The following is a 20,966-nucleotide window of genomic DNA, read 5'->3' as shown; positions in this document are numbered from 1 at the left end:
AAAAATAAGCGAGGAGCAAAATCGTGCAATTTTTAATTTTTAATTTCACAATAAAAACCTTTTTTCCTTAGAGTTGTTTCTCTTGCATTGTTTTTTTTTTTTGTTATTTAAAAAAAAAAAAAAATGCGTGGGATGTCTATCCACGGTTTCGAAAAAAAAATTTTCTCATTAATCTTCACAATTAGCATAACGATTCAGTTAAAAATTGAATCACAGGAAAGTCTTGAAAAGTAGCCTAGTGACCCCTTAAGATTGAACTTCTTTTTTTTTTAATAATTTATGTACACACCCTCAAACCCAAGTTCCGAATTCTTGCAATGCAGAGTTAAACCCCCTTTTCTTTTGTTGAAAAAAAAAAAAAAAAAAAAATTTCACACCCGACGAAGGTCGTTAGTTCCAAGAAGCGAAACGTAGTGCCAATATGAGAATAATTGTCCGAATAACCAAAACAATACAGAGAATAATCATGTTTTACATCATTCATGGGGATTGAACGAGACGCCAAAGTTGGCGAAATTTGTTTTTGTTTAACTCTAAATAAAAAAAAATATACGCAATGAAAAATGCCAGCAATTTGTTATTACAACACCTATCAATGCAAAAAAAAAAAAAAAAAAAAAAATTAAAAAACAAAACATTATTTTCTGACTCTTAAAGTCGACTGGCACATTTGTCATAATGGTAAGAGTATTTGATAATGAGCCTGGAGGCCAGGGTCAATCCTTCATCAAGTCAAACCAAAGACTTAAAAATAGTACTTTATGCCCCCTTGCTAAACATGAATAAGAGAGGAGGGTCAAGGGCGAGGGGAGTAATTTTGGGAATGAAGTGATACCCTCACCTGCACCACAGTGTAGCAGCTAATAAAATGTAAGCCTTTGAGTTGCCCTCGACTATAGTTAGCTTTTCTATTGTTTTTTTTTTTTTGGGTAGTTGTAAAGAATTCAAGCATAAGAATTCATATTTTGCTCCGCTATAAACTCCTCATCATGAGGACATTCAAAGAATATTTATTAAATTTTACCTGTATTCACCCCCAAACAAAGCACATTGCAACTGAGATATAAATGCTACAGTAAGCCAGGAATCATGCTTGCAGGGACATTTCAAGTAGGGAGTTGAGAAGCAAGATGTTTGTTCACATTACATTTCAATTTCTGCATGTTAGTACCTTCGGAGAAGCAATGCACCAGTCTATAACTCCATCCTTGTCAGAGACTATTTAACCATCTTGCCAATTTCTCACCCTCCCTATGATTCAAACCTTGCTCCCTGTGACTTTTGGTTATTACCCTAAGAAGTCGTAAGAGGTTGTCGTTATGAGGCAACTGAGATGAAATAGACTGTGACGAGGGTCATTGACACACTTACACAAGAGGACTTCCAAAAGTTGTTGGAATGTTACAAGTGCATTGCAGCCGGAGGAGATTACTTCGAAGGAGACTAGAGTTTCATGTATGTACTATCGATAAAAATGTCCATATGAAAAAAAAGTCTGGAAACTTATTGAAAGCATTTCATATCTGCTTGGAAGAACATAAATACATACTTTTAATAATGGAGATTTGGTATTTGTCTGGAACCGAAGCTATACTATTACGTCCATTAATTCTACTATTTTTTTTAATGCTTTAATTAGTTTACTACACTATTTCAGACTAATTTACTATTTTTCAATGCTCAATTCAAGGGTGAGAGCAGTGTAGTATCTGTTCGATTGTCATGTGACTATCCTCCAAGGCCTATTTGGGGAGGAGGGTAGTGTGGTATCTGTTCTGAAGTTTTGAGACCATTCTTTCAGGTATTACCTGCTTTTAAGATGAGATAGTATAGCATGTTCTGTTATGATGAAACCATACTCCCAGGCATCACCTCTCCTTTTGAGGGTGGGGAGGAGGGTAGTTATATAGTTGTTAATCATAAGATCTTTCAAGTCATTATATTGTAATTTGTCAAGGGTGTGAGTTCCATTATAGAAACGTTGATTTCATTTGAATAAAATAAAATATGCATCAAGTGCGCTTGAAAGCCAAATCACAACGTAATATTAGGAAAATAAACAAATATTTTACTTGTTTGAAATTTGTAATTTAAATATATTTCGGAGCCAAACTCCATCCTCAGTATGTTATTTTTTTTGTTTTTTTCTTCCCATGTTGTAAGATCCTGGATATGACCTTAAACTATATCCAATGGTGAGCCCCCAGCTTGCAGGCTTTGGGGAGTGTGGAGCCACCTTTTAATTGCCATTGCTCCCAGGTCCACTCTGACCCGGAGTGGTAGTCCTGTTAAGGTCCCAACTATGGGTTAAATAGAAACCAACTTGAAAAAGAAAAACAAATATATTCTATTAAATAATTTTTCTTCAAAATCACTGGATTCGGCATTAAATAACCTGAAAAGGATTAATATGCCATAAAACAAAAACAACCAACCAACCATGTTGTAAACTTGGAGAAAGAAAAGTCTGTTTGTAAAGAGCCGCATGTTATAATTTTGTGTGTGCAGTGGAGGTAGTGTAGTATCTGTTCTGTGGTCATGATATCATTCTCACAGCGATTACCTCCTCCTTTTTTTTGGGGGGGGGGTATAGTGATATACTAGCAAAAATATGCAACCTTTAATTACATATTTTTTGGAAGTATTAATAAACTTCTTTCTAAAGATAGACAATAAATATTATTTTTTTTAATGGATAGCACGAGCACTTTTTTATTTTTCAACACAATTACTTAAGAAAAATAGGTGCTTATATAATATTGGGCATGAGTGACAATCATAGTTCCAAGAAAAAATACACGATTAAACCCGGTTCTCCAACTTCCAACGTAGACCCCTACTACCATGTCTCCTTCTCCAACATCAGGGGTCTACGTTCTAACCATCCAGAGGTTGAAACCCAATTACAGGAGACTAAACCAGACCTTTTATTTTTAAGTGAAACTGGCATTGGACAGGCTATTTCCCTTGATGAGTTTGCAATTACAGGATACTCTAACTTAACTTCTAAATCTGACCCCCAAGATCGCCATGGGCATGGAATATGTGCCTATATTAAAGATAGCTTTCCATGTGGGAGGGACATCTCCAGGGAAGATCCTAACTTACCTTATATGTGCTTCCGGGTTGCTTTAGCTCACACTACTGCATTTATATTTACTCTCTATCGCCCCCACAACAGCGGAGTTACTATCTTTCAAAGCATATCTGAGAAAATTGACCAAGTCCTTTCTACTTATCCTTCAGCTAACATTCACGTATGTGGAGACTTCAATGTTCACAACGTCGAATGGTTGACCCACTCAAACAAGACCGATGATGAGGGGAGGTTCTGTCATGATTTCTCCATTGCCTATGACCTCACTCAGATTGTTCAGGAACCTACCCGTGTGCCCGATAATGACGGCCAGTATGCGAGCCTACTAGACCTTTTTCTCACAACTTGCCCTGAACTATGTTCAGTTTCTGTTCTGTCGCCTCTTGGATCTTCCGACCACTCTGTTGTATCAATTAAGATAAAAATGAAATGTAATAAGTCCCCAGACGTACCTCTTCATCGTACAGTATATCGATACACTAAGGCTGACTGGGATAGCTTCCGTACATTTATATCTGATCTACCTCTGCATTCCATGTTTAAAAAGGATGTGTCCTCTATAGTATTAGACCTAACTGAATGGTTAATTGTAGGTATTGACCATTTCATACCCTCTAAAAAGTTTCAGCAAAAACCTAACAGCCAGCCATGGTTCTCTCCAGAATGTGCTGCTGCCATTGCGCACAGAAATCACTTTTTCCACTGCTTCAAACGTAATAGATGTATGGAAACTAAAGCCGTTTTCAGGACTGCCAGCAACCATTGTAAGAAAGTAATAAGGAACGCAAGAGAGTTGTATGCTCAATCTGTTAAGTCCAAAGTAGCTGAGCAGCGGCTTGGTTCCCACCAGTTTTGGCAAATAGCAAACAGAATCCTGAACAGAAGCGTGTGCTCCATCCCAACTATTATCAATGGATCTGAGGTAATCTCGTCAGCATCAGACAAAGCCAAACTCTTTGTCAAGAACTTTGCAGCTAATTCTACCCTTTGCGACCAAGACCGCCAACCCCCAATATTTCCTCTTGTATCAGAAAACACGCTATGTGATATACGTATATCTGTACGTGATGTTGCCAAGCTAATCAAAAACCTTGATTCTAGTAAAGCAACTGGCCCTGATGGTATTCCAATTATAGTACTCAAAAAACTTCAACCTGAACTAGCGCCCATACTTACAAAACTGTTTAAACGTTGTCTTAAGGAGAATAGTTTCCCATCTCCCTGGAAAATCTCATCAGTATGCCCTGTATTTAAGAATTCAGGTGATCGCTCATCCCCCTCTCAGTACAGGCCAATAAGTCTCCTGTGCGTCATGAGTAAGTTGCTAGAATCTGTATTAAATACAGAAGTAATCAAACATCTCAACAAAAATAACCTTCTTAGTGACACTCAATATGGTTTCCGTTCTGCTAGATCTACAGCAGATGTCCTTACAGTTATATCGCATAGGATTAGCAAATCTCTCGACGGTGGCAATCTTTCTAGGGCAATTGCTCTTGACATATCTAAAGCCTTTGATAGGGTATGGCATAAAGGTTTACTTCATAAGATCGCTAGCTATGGTATAGCTGGAAAAGTCTTCTCAATTATTAAATCATTTCTTTCTGATAGATTCATAAGAGTAGTAGTTGAGGGGCAAAAATCAGAAGCTCACAATATTAATGCCGGTGTCCCTCAGGGATCCATCCTGGGCCCAACTCTTTTCCTGATCTACATTAATGATCTTCCAAATCATATCCTTACATCATTTGTAGACATTTATGCTGACGACACTACCATTTATGGTACCACATCTAAGACAGTAAACGAGCAAGTTCTCTCCAATTCTCTCTCCTCTGATCTTGAGCACGTAGTACAATGGGGAAAGGAGTGGCTGGTTACTTTTAATGCATCTAAAACCAAGCTTCTCTCTTTACATCATCAACATTCTAATCCACATTTGTCATCAATTGAAATGAATGGCTCTCGTCTTCAGGAGGCCTCAAGTTTTGACAAGCTTCTGGGCTTGACCATTACTCCTGATCTTAAATGGAACACGTATATCAAATCTGTTGCCAAGGCCGCTGGAAAAATGGTGGGATCTTTCTATCGATCCAGTAGATATCTCACTGCTGATGCTATTCTCTATCTATATAAGAGCCAGGTACGTCCAAGGATGGAATACTGTTGCCACATCTGGGCAGGAGCTGCTAGAAAGAACTTGTCCTGCCTTGATAGAGTTCAAAATAGACTTCGTAGCCTCGTAGGAGATGTCCTTTTCTCCTCCTTGCAACCTCTATCTCACAGAAGAGATGTTGCGAGTTTGTCTCTGATGTATCGTTATTTTCATGGAAAGTGTTCAACTGAGCTTCAATCTATGGTCCCCCCTCGCCAAACTTTCACAAGAAACACTCGTCTAGCTGTAAACACTATCAATAATTTCCCCCACTCTTTATCTGTGCCTAAACCTAAACGTAGATTCCATGAACAAAGCTTCTTTCTTAGAACTGCACGCCTGTGGAATTGTCTTCCGTTTTCCTGCTTTCCGGCTGACTACAATATGGTTTTGTTCAAGTCTAAAGTAAATAAGTTCTTGATGAGCCGTTCCATATAAGTTATTAAATTTACCAAATTTTCATTACTAATGATTACTATATTGACCAACTTCTACTGTACACTCTTTAACCCTTATCCTTGAGTGGCCTCTGGGCCTTGATAATGTGGTGATGCCTTTGTAAAAAAAAAAAAAAAAAAAAAAAAAAAAAAAAAAAATAAATTAACAGGAAAACTCTTTGATCTATAGGACAAAATAGGTATCTACACGAAAAGTTTGGAAAAAATATCACTTAGAATTTTAATCAAAAATAAAAATCAGTTCTATCGTATTTTGCTGATCCATCTATAAAATAAATCTCACTTGTCTGTTTAAGTGTATGTATGTATGTATGCATGTATATGTTGCAAAAACTTTCGACAGAGGCGACAGATCCTGATAAGATCAGTATCATTTTGAAGCTTGACGTCTTGGACGACAAATATCGAAAAATTGGGCAAAAATATTAATTCCTTCACCCTAAACTCAGCGGTTTTGTACAAGGAGGGGTCGATTTTCTTTGCTGACATTTTAGCAAGTCATTATCACCGTTGGATTGACTTTGGTTAATTTCAACGCTTTTGAATTCCGGTTGCGTCATGGAGACATTGGCTAAGATGTCAGATTTTTCTTTCACTTTCTTTTCAGTCTTCGCGTCACAGGTTCAAGCCTGCCTGCCTGCCTGCTACCATTTTATTTTTTATTTTTTTTTTTTTTAACACCTCTCTTCACCCTGGCTGCCTACTGTTGTTTTGATTCCCTTCACTACCATTTTTTTTATGAACACCTCTCTCCACATTTACGGGTTCAAACCTACCTGCCTACTACCACTTTTTTTTTTTTTTTTTTTGCTCAACACACACATCCAAACACTCGGGCAACATCGGGCACCCAGGCTAATCCGTCAAAAGACAAAAGAGTGAAAATATCCATAAATCAGGGGGAGATAAGTCAGTCTGTCATTTAACCAACTAATAATGAATGGCAGATGGCATAATATGATAAAACTGGTTTCTATCTTTAATTAAAACTTCTACTCAATACTTTTTCCTAAGGTTTGGTAAAGATACTTTTTTGCATGATACGTAAGTATATTTAAGAATTGTTACTTAGAATACGATTTTCACCCATGATTAATATTTTATGAGCAAAGAAACCACTTACATTTGCTGCCTCATAATCATTCCTCCGATTGCGTCTTCTGATTATCATGTTGTAAAAATCGATATCCCGTTCTACACGTTCAGCTGCCATGTACTCCAAAAGCCATGATTCCGCTTCGATATTCTGCGGCAAGGAACAAACAATTATTGTAACGGTTAACACGTTCGGACTGACGCCGTTCTTCTTCATGTCTTCCAAAATGGTTAGTGGGCCTCCAAGAGCTGCCAACCGATTTTCCGGGTAGCTCAGATCGATCGAGGTGCTTACTGGAGTACTTCCAAAAAGGCTTGCGGCTGCATCGATCACATCAGACACGTCGGACGATTCTCTGACTTTGGTGGATACCGAACTCTCGGATGAATTCATTTCCGTTTCAGTGAAGAATTCTTTGTCTGTCTCTTCTACATCGGGATAAAGAGACTGATTGGCATGTCCTAATAAAAATCAAAAAGAATTTTAAATAGTTTCAAGGCAAACACAATTTACCATAAAAAATAAGCAAGCCGAGCATGCAAGTTATCCCTCCACAAGTGAAAAATTTGTTTTCACCATGACTAATGTTTGTGGAAAATTTTAAAAAAATTCAATTTATTGAAAAAAGTATGAACAAACAAACAGAAGTGAATTACTAGCTCCAATCCCTCGTTTGTTGGAGAACCGAAAATCAAAACCAACCTAAGTGATAGAATTTCAGGAATATAGTCACTTTGTGTCACTACGGTTACCACGCGACCCGTACCTGACATGGAAGAGATACACAAACACATATCCATTATGGAGCTACAGTATGCAGACGATAACGCCCTTGTAGCCCTCTCAGAAGAGGACCTACAGTGTACACTGGTTGCCTTCACGAGGGCGTACAAACAGCTAGGACTAACAATTAATATAAAAAAAAACCCAAATCCTCTATCAATCACCACCAAACAGTACTCCAGTCTCACCCCCAAACATCTCCATCGACAACGCTAGACTGGAAAATGTGGACCACTTCCCATACCTAGGCAGCATCCTATCATCAAAAGCCAACATAGATGATGAAATACAACACCATCTCAGCTGTGCCAGTGGGGCTTTCTCAAGGCTAAGGAAGAGAGTATTTGAGAACCGTGACCTTCTGGCAAAGACCAAAATCATGGTATATAAAGCTGTCTTGCTGCCCACTCTTCTCTATGGATCGGAGACCTGGACCACATACAGGAGGCACGTAAAAACCCTGGAGACGTACCACCAAAGATGCCTCTGAAAAATCCTCAGAATTAGTTGGAAGGACCGACGCACCAACACCAGCATCCTGAGTGAGGCTGACATTCCCACTATCACCGCTGCTGTTGCTCAACGCCAGCTCAGATGGACTGGTCATGTTGTCCGAATGCCGGATCTGCGCCTCCCAAAACAGATTTTCTACTCTCAGCTTGTTGAGGGAAAGCGAGCCCAGGGTGGCCAAAAGATGAGGTATAAGGACAACATCAAAGCAAATCTAAAGCGGTTTCACATGGACCTTGAGACATGGGAGGACGTGGCTGGGAGCAGGTTGGCATGGAGGAGCACTGTCCACGAAGGTGCTGCGCTTTATAGTAGTGACCTAAATCAAGCTGCTGAGGATAAACGCAAACACAGAAAGGACAGATTATCAACCAGACACACCCAACCCCACCCCACCACACCACCACTACCTTTATCTGCCCAAATTGCACAAGACAAATTGGGTCTAGGATTGGGCTCTATGCTCACCTGAGGACCCACAGAAGCCACAACGGAGGACAGTCTTACTCGGACACGAGTGACCGCCGATGATGACACAAACACAGAAGAAAATTGATTTTGAATCAGTCTTTTTTGTAAATGTGTTTTCCTTATTAATTTGGTAAGTTTAAGAGTGAGAAAAATGCGTTACCTTTTGCAATTTCTTCAGAAGAGAGATTTCTACTTTTGGGAAATTTTTTGATGTCTTCATCAGTACCAAATCCAGTATCCCTAACGACTCTTAAAAACAGATTATACACCGGAAGGTCAGGTTTTATCCTCATCTTATGCATCAACTTCCAAACCTAAAAAACAAAATATGAAAAGAAAAAAGGATTATTATATTGTATTTCCATCTATTATATAAAAGGCAAATATCTGTGTGTGTTTGTATGTCCACTAAAAACTTTTGTCATGCGCATCATACAGGCACCAACAGCATCATTAGAAAGAGTGATCTCTTAGACAAAAAGTATCAAAAAAATTGGAAATAATCGTCCATTATTTTATGTAGAAATATTGTTTTGTTTGAAGGGAGGGGGTCAGATAAAAAAACTTGCTTATGACGTGATTTGCAAACTGCACATGCGCGAATCATCGATACGTTTTTTATTTTAAATAGCTAAATTTGCAACGTTATGACACCTGTTTTGCTTGTGCATTCATCAACAATGAAAAATAGTGTTATATGTTGGGATCCTATGCCAGTAAGTAACTTAAATTTGCGAGTGTGAATTTTGGTGAGGGTCACATTAGGACATGTCAGGATAACCCAGCAGCAAATGGAAATCCACGGCGGTCAAAGGTTAGACTCCCAAAACAAAACAGGTGTTAAATATTTTGAGGAGATGACGTTACGTGTTCGAACGAGATAACAGAGGTTTTAGTTAGGCTTATTTGGAAAGCGATACAAACGAGACGTGTCCGACAATGTAGAAATAATTTAAGCAAATGTTACCTCGAGATTCTGTTCATCTGCATCTCTCAAATCCCAACTTAGTAAAAAAGAAAAAAATTAAGGAATTAATTTTAGCTCGGTAGTCTCTCCGTCCATGAGTAAACTCTCTCTCTCTAAATAAAAGCTTTGAAAACTCAGAAAAGTCGCCATTGTTTTTCATGCACGAGTAGTTTTGTTTGTCTAGAGGATCACGGCGAATGCAGCAATGATGCACATGTATGTATAAAAACATTTATTGGTTTCATGATTGCTCACAGACAAGAATGAACACTGGTAATCTGTTGGATGTTAGGCAGGTGACCCTGGGAAAAGAGGCATTCGATGGGTTGTACACACGCATATTGATCCATCTGAGGAATGCGAGACTTTCCACCATTGAGTATTGGAATGCATAATTTGACCAGAAATATGTGAGAGAATATCGATCAAAGGATTTGAGACAATAAACAATGAGCTATATTAAATATTCCAGGGAGAAAGAATGTTTATATAAATTGACACAACAGAAAGCAGAGCAGTTTGTCACAGAGCGAGAACAAGCTGATGATACATTCTTAACCGCTAAACATCCACACCATCCCAATGTGCCTTCACTTATGTCAAACACCCATCATAACTAAATTGAAAACTATTGTTGGTGTGAAATAAAACAAAATATTATTTTATAGATCAGCTGTGTTGTGCTTTACTCGCTTTTAGTGTGTATACATCGTAGAGCAGTGACAAAAATAGATTTCGCAATTACATAGACGGAAAAGCACGTTTGGACGACTGGCTGCAATGAATATAAAAAAAATCTACGAGTTGACGAAAACTACCATGTACAACATTTCTTTGTTTAATGCAGAACTAGCATGACCTATAAAAATTCCACAGGGGACTCAGTCAGATGTAATATATTAATGTTGCATTGCAGGTGTTCAGTGTAAATGGAGACACTCTGATGTTTATTGTAGCATTTTTATTAAAACTGCAAAAATATTTATCTAAGGTAGCATGAACGCCCAGCAAAGCCTGGTCATAAAGTACGCTTAAATATGATATTTTAATTCTTGCAGATTTCATATATCATTATTATAGAGTTATGGTTCTATCGATTTTTATATATTATAAAGTTGCGATTTCAAAAATAAAAAATATATCCATATGACTTGGGTGCATTAGCTTGAATAATCAAAACCGAAATAAAAACTTATGAAAAAAATTTATATATATATATATATACATATATATAACTTGAGTTCCTTAAGACATAATCAAAACCAAAACTTATGAAAAATTCTTAATAAAATTATTTATAAAAAAAATAGATGACTTAAGTGCCATCAGCTATAATCGAAACTGAAACCAAAACTTATGAAGAATTCTTGGTAAAATGGCTCAACCATATTCTACTTAGGTGCTTTCTATCGGTGCGTCCGATTATTATCGGGAACGGTTGTTGTTGTTAATGTAGACATTGGTTACCTCCCTTGCTTCAGTTACATGGTTACCTCCCTTGCTTGTGGTGATATAAATAGGAGTCGGCCATCTTGGTTTAGTTAGTTCGTTCGTACAGTTTAGACAGACTACAAGTGTCTCAACAAATGGTAGCAGAGATATCCCTCTGTGTGCGACAAAACAAAAAAAAAAAAAAAAAAAAAAAAATTTTTTTTTTTTGTACAGCTTGTCTGTAGCACTAGACAGATCGGATATCGGATATGGCAACTTCGAACAAACAACCTCCATTGTTGGAGGGGGAGGATGTTTACGAGAACTGGAAACAAGACGTTGAAATGTGGTCGTTGTTCACGGATCTTTCTGAGGAAAAAAAAGGGCCAGCAGTGTTTTTGACGCTACCACCGAATATTAGAGAATGTGTCCGTGAATTGCCAACAAGTGACATCGGCGGACGAGATGGCTTGAAGATCTTAATAAAGAAACTGGATGACATATATTTAAAGGATGAACACACGCGCGCTTACATGACTTTTAAGGAATTTTACACTTATAAAAGATCGTCAGGTACCAGTATAAATGACTTTCTTGTTCGTTATGAGTTTTTGTATCAAAGATTAAAAAAATTCTACATTATTCTACCGGAAGGAGTGCAAGCTTTTCTTGTTTTGAACGCGGTTAACATATCGGAAGAGAACGAAAAATTAGCGCGGACAACGTGTTCTGTTTTGACGTATCAAAACATGAAGGAATCGATAAAGAAAGTATTTGGTGACATTTATCGTGATGAAAATGTACCGGCAGTGAAATCAGAGCCCGAAATCGTCAACTATAATTATTCTAAACCGGGTAACAACAAAAGGCGTTTTCGTCGAGGACAATCTAATCCATGTGACCGAAGTGGAAGCGTGTTGTTGTGTTACAAATGTCAGTCTCCGAACCATCTAATTAGAGAGTGTCCTAGAAATACGCCCAGGTTTACGGAAGCGACAGAACAAATACACATTACGTTGTTCATTCAAGAAAATATTTATTTGAACAGTACAAATGAAAAAATCTCAAATCTTGTAAAGGAAACATTTGGAATGGCAGTCTTGGATTCTGCTTGTACTCGCACACTGGCTGGCGAAGTGTGGCTTGATGTTTATTTAGATACTTTAAATGAAAGTGACCTGCAACTAGTGAAGTATACGAACTCAGACCGGAGTTTTTGTTTTGGTGATGGAGTGGCTGTCACAGCAATTAAAGTTGCTAAATTTCCGGTTACACTCGGAGGTATAAGAGTTTATATCAAAGCAGATATTGTGAAAAACGACTTGCCTCTTCTATTAAGTCACAAATCAATGAAGACAGCAGGAATAGTGCTAGATTTCCGGAAAGATATGTGCTGGATTTTTGATAAATGTATTGAACTAAAGACCACAACTTCAGGGCACTATTGTCTCCCCTTAACAAATAAGTTGTTGGATCATAGTGGTACTAAGAACATTGTATTACATGTTCAGAATTTTGGTCAGTGTTCTTTCACAGAAAAAAAAAAAAAAGCAGAAAAACTTCATCGACAGTTTGCTCATGCCTCGAAGGAAAAACTTGTTTCCTTGGTTAAAAAAAGTGGCAAATTCAATGACAAGGAATTTATAAAGGCGATTGAGGAGGTTTGTGAAAACTGTCAAATTTGCCTTAGATTTAAAAAAGCTCCACTGCGACCGGTTGTGGGATTGCCTCTTGGCAATAGATTTAATCACACAGTTTGCATGGATTTGAAAGAGTTCATCCACAATGAGGTGTGGATACTACATCTCATTGATGCCGCTACCAGGTATTCAGCGGCAACATTGATCAAAACAAAGAAGAAGGAGGAGATCATCAAAAACATCTTTATGATGTGGATTACCTATTTTGGATCTCCTGTTCGTTTTCTGAGTGATAATGGGGGTGAATTCAACAACGAACACTATAGACAGATGAATGAAAAACTCAACATAGAGACCTGTACTACTGCCGCAGAAAGTCCATTCAGCAACGGTACTGTAGAACGTCATAATTTGATAGTTGCTGAGGCAATGAAAAAAACAATTGACGATGAGAAGTGTGAACCCGAAATTGCCTTGGCATGGGCTATTTGTGCAAAAAATGCCCTCCTCAATTACTCTGGACACAGTCCAAATGAACTTGTATTCGGTTTCAATGTAAATACACCCTCAATTCTGACAGACCAGTTACCTGCTATGGAGTCCTCTACTACAAGTGACATGGTGAGAAAAAATTTAAATGCTCTCCATAGTGCAAGGAGAAACTTTTTGGAAGCTGAGTCCAGTGAGAGAATTAGGAGAGCTCTCAGATCTAATGTCAGAACTTATGCTGATGAAGATTATGCTACCGGAGACCAAATCTATTATCGGAGGCAGGGTTTTAAAGGATGGCGTGGTCCAGCAAAAGTGTTAGGCAGAGAAGGCCAGTTTGTCTTAATCAGACATGGCGGAGCATTTTATAGGATGCATCCGTGCCAATTGATGAAAGTGAATAAAAACAACGAAAAAAGAACAAAAAAAGCTGAAATGCTGGGAAACACTACAGAAGGGAAGAATGAATACCTTTCAGTTGAGGAGGAGGAGTTGCAGAATCAAGTGGTAGAAAGTGAAGATATAGACAGAGAAGAAGTTGTTGATAGTTCTACCAGTGTAAGAGATAAGACTGAAAAACCTGGCCGAAATAAGACCATAACTTATAAAATAAATGGAAGTGGGGAGTGGAAGAAAGGAAAGGTTATGTCAGTACAGCCTAAATCAACTGGCAAATATAGTCATTGGATCAATATAGAACCTGAGGATGAAAACGAGGATCAAGTTTGTATCAACTGGAATCATATTGATCATTGGAGAGAAGTGCCCCAATATACTGAACAGGAAAATGTAGTCCTGCTCACCGCTGAACAAGAGCAGTCGAAAGCTGTAATGGATGCCAAGCATAAAGAAATAAAAAACATGAACACCTATGAAGTATTTGAATGTGTGCCATACACAGGTCAAAAAACAATATCCACAAGATGGGTGATTACTGAAAAATTCAAGGATAATCAGAAAACAATGAAAGCTCGCCTTGTAGCACGAGGCTATGAAGAAAATAGTAATCTGAAAACGGACTCCCCAACATGTAGCCGTGAAGCTATGCGAATGGTCATGCTAACCACATCAATAAAGAATTGGATGCTGCAGACCATAGATTTTACCTCAGCCTTTTTGCAAGGTGGTATTTTAGAGAGAGATGTGTACCTGAGGCCACCATCTGATGTTTGTCCTAAATCTCAAGTGTGGAAATTAAAAAGATGCATCTATGGATTGAATGATGCTCCACGGGCATGGTACAAGAGAGTTACTCAGGCTTTGATTGAATTAAAAGGAGTAGCAAGTGCTTATGATAATGCATTGTTTTTGTGGCATGATATTAAAGGAAATTTGACTGGAATTCTTGCTATGAACGTGGATGATTTTGTTTTCTGTGGAAACACAGAGTTTGAAAGGGATGTGATTGCAACATTGAAAGAAAAATTTAAGGTGGGATCTCATGAAAGTGGAACATTCAAATATGTTGGACTGAATGTTAATCAACAGGAAAATGGGATCACTGTAGAACAAGATCTATATGTATCTTCCATATCTCCAATAGAAATAAGCAAAGGGAGGATACTGAGGAAAAATGATGAACTGAATGAAGAAGAAAAGCATGAGTTGAAGAGACTTGCAGGTCAGATGATGTGGGTTTCAACTCAAACACGCCCTGATATAGCTTTTGATGTGTGTAAAATGAGCAACACTGGAAAGCATCCCAAAGTAAAAGCCTTATTTGAGGCGAATAAAGCCTTATCAAAATTGAAATCCAAGAAGGGTTCTATAACATTTCCAAAATTGGGAAAGCCCTCAGATTTACACATTTTGTGTTATACTGATGCCTCTTATGCCAGTCTGGAAGATGGATCTTCACAGGGTGGTTTTGTTGTCTTTATTGGAGGAAGTACTGACAAAATGGCCCCCATGTGTTGGGCGTCAAAGAAATTGGACAGAGTGACAAAAAGCCCATTGGCCTCAGAGACTCTTGCTCTGAATGAGGGAGCTGATGCTGGTGTTTTGACTGCGGTTATGATACAAGAGGTATTTCAGTTATCTAAATTGCCAGACGTTCTCTGCAAGACAGATAATGCATCACTTGTGGAGACATTGAATTCCAACAATCTGGTAAGCGATCGACGATTGAGAATAGATGTAGCAAGGCTGAAGGAAATGAAGAGTAGAGGAGAGATACAGATAGAATGGATCAAAGGTTGTGATCAGGTCTCTGATTGTTTGACCAAGGCAGGAGCTTCGTCTGAGCTTCTAAGGGACTTGTTAAATCAGAAATAAATTATTCACTTGAGGACAGCAGCAATGTTAATGTAGACATTGGTTACCTCCCTTGCTTCAGTTACATGGTTACCTCCCTTGCTTGTGGTGATATAAATAGGAGTCGGCCATCTTGGTTTAGTTAGTTCGTTCGTACAGTTTAGACAGACTACAAGTGTCTCAACAGTTGTTGTCATTTTCTTTTCCTTTTCCTAAATACACTAAGCCTCAAAGTATTTGTATATATTATTATAGAGTTAATGTTCTATCGATTTTTATATATTATAAAGTTGCGATTTCAAATATATATATATATATATATATATATATATATATATATATATCCATGTGACTTGGGTGCATTAACTTGAATCGAAACCGAAAGTAAAACTTATGAATATATATATATATATATATATATATATATATATATATATATATATATATATATATATCAGTGCCATTAATCGAAACCAAAACTTATGAAGAATTCTTGATGAAATTATTTATAAAAAATAGATTATTGGAGTGCCATTAGTTATAATCGAAACCAAAACTTATGAGGATTTTTTAGTAAAATTATTTATAAAAAAAATAAACGACTTAAGTGCCATCAGCTATAATCGAAACGAAAACTTATGAAAAATTATTGGTAAAATTGTCTATGACAAGAAATGGAAGTACATAACAATTAAACGACTCGGATGTAAGCATAACACAGACAATAACACACACACGCTATCGTATTAATATATAGATACTACAAGAGGAAGTCATTTAAATTTACCAATTTGAAAACTAAGTTGGAAAAGAATATTAAATAATCAACTTCCACCTTTATTTTGGTTAATGGGAACAAAGATTAACAATCCATTTTCAATGATCATACATGAATGACTGCATCTTTTTTGTAGGAATAATTTTTACTTAGCTCGTACCTGTAAAGCATGTCGGAGTCCTGCCTTTGTGTCAGTCACGCAGGCCATCAACAGGAAGCTGTACAGCTGCACATCAGGTGGATGCATTTTACACATTTCATCTGCCGTCTGGAAGGCGGCCTGGATGTCACCGCAAACTCCATAGGCCTTAACCATCGCTTTGTAGGTGATAGGATGCAGGTAAACGCCTTTGTCTTTGATCAACTCGTGTAGATTGTTTGTCCGTTTCAGGCCATCTTGAGGCCAGGGTGAATTTGAACAGCAATTAAAAAGGCAAGTGTAAGTGTGTCCGTCAGGTTTGATAGACATTTTCTTCATCTGGAAAAACAAAGAGGTAAAGTCTATAGCATATGGAAATCATCATTTACGAATATAAAAAAAAATGCTTGAGGATATAATAATAAAATGAAGCGTTAAACGATGAACAAGTGCACGTGCAATGGTTTTTCTTCGTTTTCTTAGTCTTATTGGCAATGTCAGGATTCCAGTATAATTGGTAGCAGAGTGTGCAAAGCTATAATTCACAATTTACATAATAAAAAAGTAACACAGACATGAGCATTGTATATGCTCGACTTGTTTATATGAGTGCATGTTGTTAGGGTCTTGTCATTAATTGTTACATCAATGAAAATTTCTGGAATATCTTCCGAAAAATATGCCCAAGTATATATTTATTCAATTATATTTATTTGATTATATTTATTTGATTATATTTATTTAATTATATTTATTTAATTATATTTATTTAATTATATTTATTTGATTATATTTATTTAATTATATTTATTTAATTATATTTATTTGATTATATTTATTTGATTATATTTATTTAATTATATTTATTTAATTATATTTATTCAATTATATTTATTTGATTATATTTATTTGATTATATTTATTTGATTATATTTATTTAATTATATTTATTTAATTATATTTATTTGATTATATTTATTTGATTATATTTATTTGATTATATTTATTTGATTATATTTATTTAATTATATTTATTTGATTATATTTATTTAATTATATTTATTTAATTATATTTATTTGATTATATTTATTTGATTATATTTATTTGATTATATTTATTTAATTATATTTATTTAATTATATTTATTTAATTATATTTATTTGATTATATTTATTTGATTATATTTATTTGATTATATTTATTTGATTATATTTATTTGATTATATTTATTTAATTATATTTAATTATATTTATTTGATTATATTTATTTAATTATATTTATTTAATTATATTTATTTAATTATATTTATTTAATTATATTTATTTAATTCAGTTTTTGTTATGTTCTTTTGTACTTCTATAGAATTTCACTCACCTACCCTAACCCTACCCCACCAAGACGACAACAACACTAAAAAACAACTTCTGATGAGGCAGATATACATAAAACAGATCAGAAAGGCTGAATGAAATCGAACTATTTATAAACAGTCAAAATTTAAGAAAAAAAAAAACAAAACAAAAAAAACTGTATAGTTTTCTTGTACAGTTTAAAAAAAAAAAAATTAGATCCTGTGATTAAAATCTTACTTTATTAAAAAACTAGGAATTTCATTTTTATATATCCAACTTTACTGAACAATCAGTTAAAAACATAAGTCATAGATATGATTTTCCTCCAACATTTCTTACACAAGGCCACATAGACACAGGCATTATATATATATATATATATATATATATATATATAGGCAGATGCTTTCTGAACTGATATGCTGTTACACAGGTTGCACACACGCACAAAAACATACCTCAAGATTGCACCGATTATCTGCCCTTGTTGTGATTTCTGATTTGTCCAACAGGTGACATTCTCTACTTCCTGTTACGTTCTCTATCTTTCTCTTTTTCATTTGAATAGTGGATGTGAAAACACGCTTTTTCCATACACCTTGACAGGGCGTTTTCCTTTCCAAGGTAAGAAAGAATGCATGTGTATACCTTAACAAACTCTAACATACACATACACATGCATACACAATGAACATTCAATGTATACTTTAATGAATCCTCATGATCACACATACGAACACAATGGACATATACATACAATGAACGTACCAATAACATTACAAATATAAAGACGACCTTCAACCTGCAACAGCCTCTACGAAATATTAAATGCTCTCTCTATAGATTGATAACCACTACCCCCACATATACACCCGACTTGTTGTACGTGGATGTGTGTTGTTAGGATCTTGTCGTTGCATCTGAGCTAAATCCACATCTTTCAACCTCCAAATCTCGGCTGACTCTGATGTTGGCCAATCTCACTTGTCGAGTTCTGTTGCCGATTTCTCCTTAACAGCCAGTGTCTTCCAAATATATCTACTCTTGACAGGAAATCCTGAACAGATGATTTTTCGCAATTTATTTCCACTGTAAACTAGATACATCCTTCCGAATTCTCTAGCTTACCCCCCCCCAGCACCATTCTCATCCCCATCAGCATTTAATAGTTAACTATTAATCGTGCTTAGAAATCTTACTTTATTAAATAACTGGAAAGCTTTTTTTGTATATCCAACTTTGCCGAGTATGCCGAACAACTGGTTGAAAACGTAAGTCGTAGGCATGACTCGATCTTTCTTCAACATCTGCTCTTCTAACATTTCAATGGCTTCCAAAATCTACAAAAAATAAAAGAAACGGGCAAAGAAAAATTCTTTAAGTCGTTAATATCTATAAAAACAGAAATAATCATAAATCTTGTAAAAAATGAGGTGTGGTGTGAGGAGAAATACAACAGAGAGAATATTCAGACCTGTAATAATATAAAGAGGGGGTTGCAAAAATGAGTTGTGGTGTGAGGAGAAATACAAACTGAAATAGAGAGAAGGAGAGTTTTAAAATATAATCTAAAAAAGATAAGATACAAGTTAGAACAGCATTTCATCCAAGGCATGAAAATTGTTAAACAAAATGTTTTTACTATAGGCTTTAAAAATAAAGGTACAAGATTCAATTTGAAATTTATTTATCTTCAAAGTGCACTTTTATAAATTTTACAAAGTAAGGTATAAAAATTTAATACCTTACTTTGTAAAATTTATAAAAGTGCAATTTGAAGATAAATAAATTTCAAATTGAATCTTGTATCTTTTTTTTTAAAGCCTATAGTAAAAACATTTTGTTTAACAATTTTCATGCATTGGATGAAATGCTTTTCTAACTTGTATCGTATCTTTTTAAGATTATATTTTATTTAATTTATTAATTTGGATTTAAAAAAATGAATGTGGTTTTGCATGTATTTATAAAAACTCTCCTACTCTCTATTTCAGTTTGTATTTCTCCTCACACAACTCATTTTTGCAACCCCCTCTTTGTATTATTACAGGTCTGAATATTCTCTCTGTTTCAGTTTGTATTTCTCCTCACACCACAACTCATTTTTGCAACTCCCTCTTTGTCATACATGTCTGAATAATGAGAAAATCTGAATTTCTTTTTACAAAAACTTTAAAATAACTTTTGTAGATTAAATTTTTTTAAACTTCTCTCAGAATAGAAAATCTTTACAATTTAATAAGGAACATGTTTCATATAGGTTTCATTAAAAATATTCAGTAAATAATGAGAAAAATAGAGATGAAAATTTCAAAAGGATTGTATAACTGGTTACGGTCAATAGTAGTCCTCGGCAGCGAAAGTCTTTGTTATTGTTATTCTATTATTATTATTTAAAACATTTTGTGTCCTTTTCTTTCACGCGAGGATTAATATCCTGCTGCCATGTTGACTTTAGTATTATACTTATGCGTGCTTTTAACCATTTATATAAAAAAAAAAAATTTCTTACCATTTTGTTTTTGCTGGGGATGGGCCATCCTTTCAGATGTCGAACATTCACCCTCTATTTCAAAGATTATAACCAAGAGATTTTTTTAAGATTCTAATTATCTCTATAAGCACAATTATTTGGACCTCGCTTGCACTTGGTTCACTGAGTTTATTTGCCAGGTAGTTTTTTGGAATTCTTTGTCATGAGCAAGGTTGCTGTTGGTTTAATTAATAACCTTAATTAATTCTGAAGTAAATCAAGTGAATGTACCTTTTCTTCTTTAAACAACTTAATTTGTGGAAGGTATATCTTGACGATGACAAAGAAACAGATGAATTAACAACGTAACATTTTATCAGCACAAAAAAGACACAAAGAAAGTCGTGTCTTATTTATTTACATGTTTACACAAAGAAAGGGCACCTCGCATTGTCCCTTTTATACAAAATCAAAAGGACATAACTCAGAGTGCCTAATTTAAAGTCCACGTTATCAATTAATGGACAAAGGGAGGCAACTGAACAATCAAAAAGAGACAATCCGAACAGATCGCTAATGTAAATAGTTGCTTTTATAATGATTGGAATGGGGAAAAGATGGAGATCTTTCTAAGATTCCAGTTTCTTTTTATGTTGTACATTATAGAATGGGATTTAGTTATCCTCTCTCTAAAGCTCTGTTTAAACCAGCATCATTAGGCATATTGACTTCAACTATGGTTGCTACTTTATCCCTCTTGTCCCATATCACTATGTCAGGTTTTAATAGCTTCATTTTCTAGATATGCAGCTGTAGGGATTGTGTAGTTAGTGTTTTTTGACGTTTTCATTTTACTTCAGTTGAAGTTCCCA

At 35.6% G+C, this 20,966-nt stretch overlaps 1 protein-coding gene across 6 annotated transcripts in view; it reads right to left on the bottom strand.

Annotated features, from left to right (window-relative positions):
- The window catches only part of LOC145285904 (pentatricopeptide repeat-containing protein 1, mitochondrial-like), a 90,987-nt gene that overhangs the window by 5,830 nt on the left and 64,191 nt on the right, over positions 1-20,966 (bottom strand). For all 6 annotated transcript variants that reach the window (XM_080134380.1, XM_080134379.1, XM_080134382.1 and 3 more), the window contains 4 exons: positions 18,821-18,961; positions 16,289-16,606; positions 8,731-8,884; positions 6,834-7,267 (listed from right to left, as the gene is read on the bottom strand). In XM_080134380.1, the coding sequence (XP_079990506.1) occupies positions 6,834-7,267; positions 8,731-8,884; positions 16,289-16,606; positions 18,821-18,961 (1,047 nt within the window). The remainder of the gene's footprint in view (positions 1-6,833; positions 7,268-8,730; positions 8,885-16,288; positions 16,607-18,820; positions 18,962-20,966) is intronic.

This window comes from Euprymna scolopes, chromosome 10, assembly GCF_053919585.1.
Source record: "Euprymna scolopes isolate OS-2025 chromosome 10, ASM5391958v1, whole genome shotgun sequence".
Taxonomy (NCBI): Eukaryota; Metazoa; Mollusca; class Cephalopoda; order Sepiida; family Sepiolidae; genus Euprymna; species Euprymna scolopes.
This window is presented reverse-complemented; position numbering and strand designations above follow the sequence as displayed.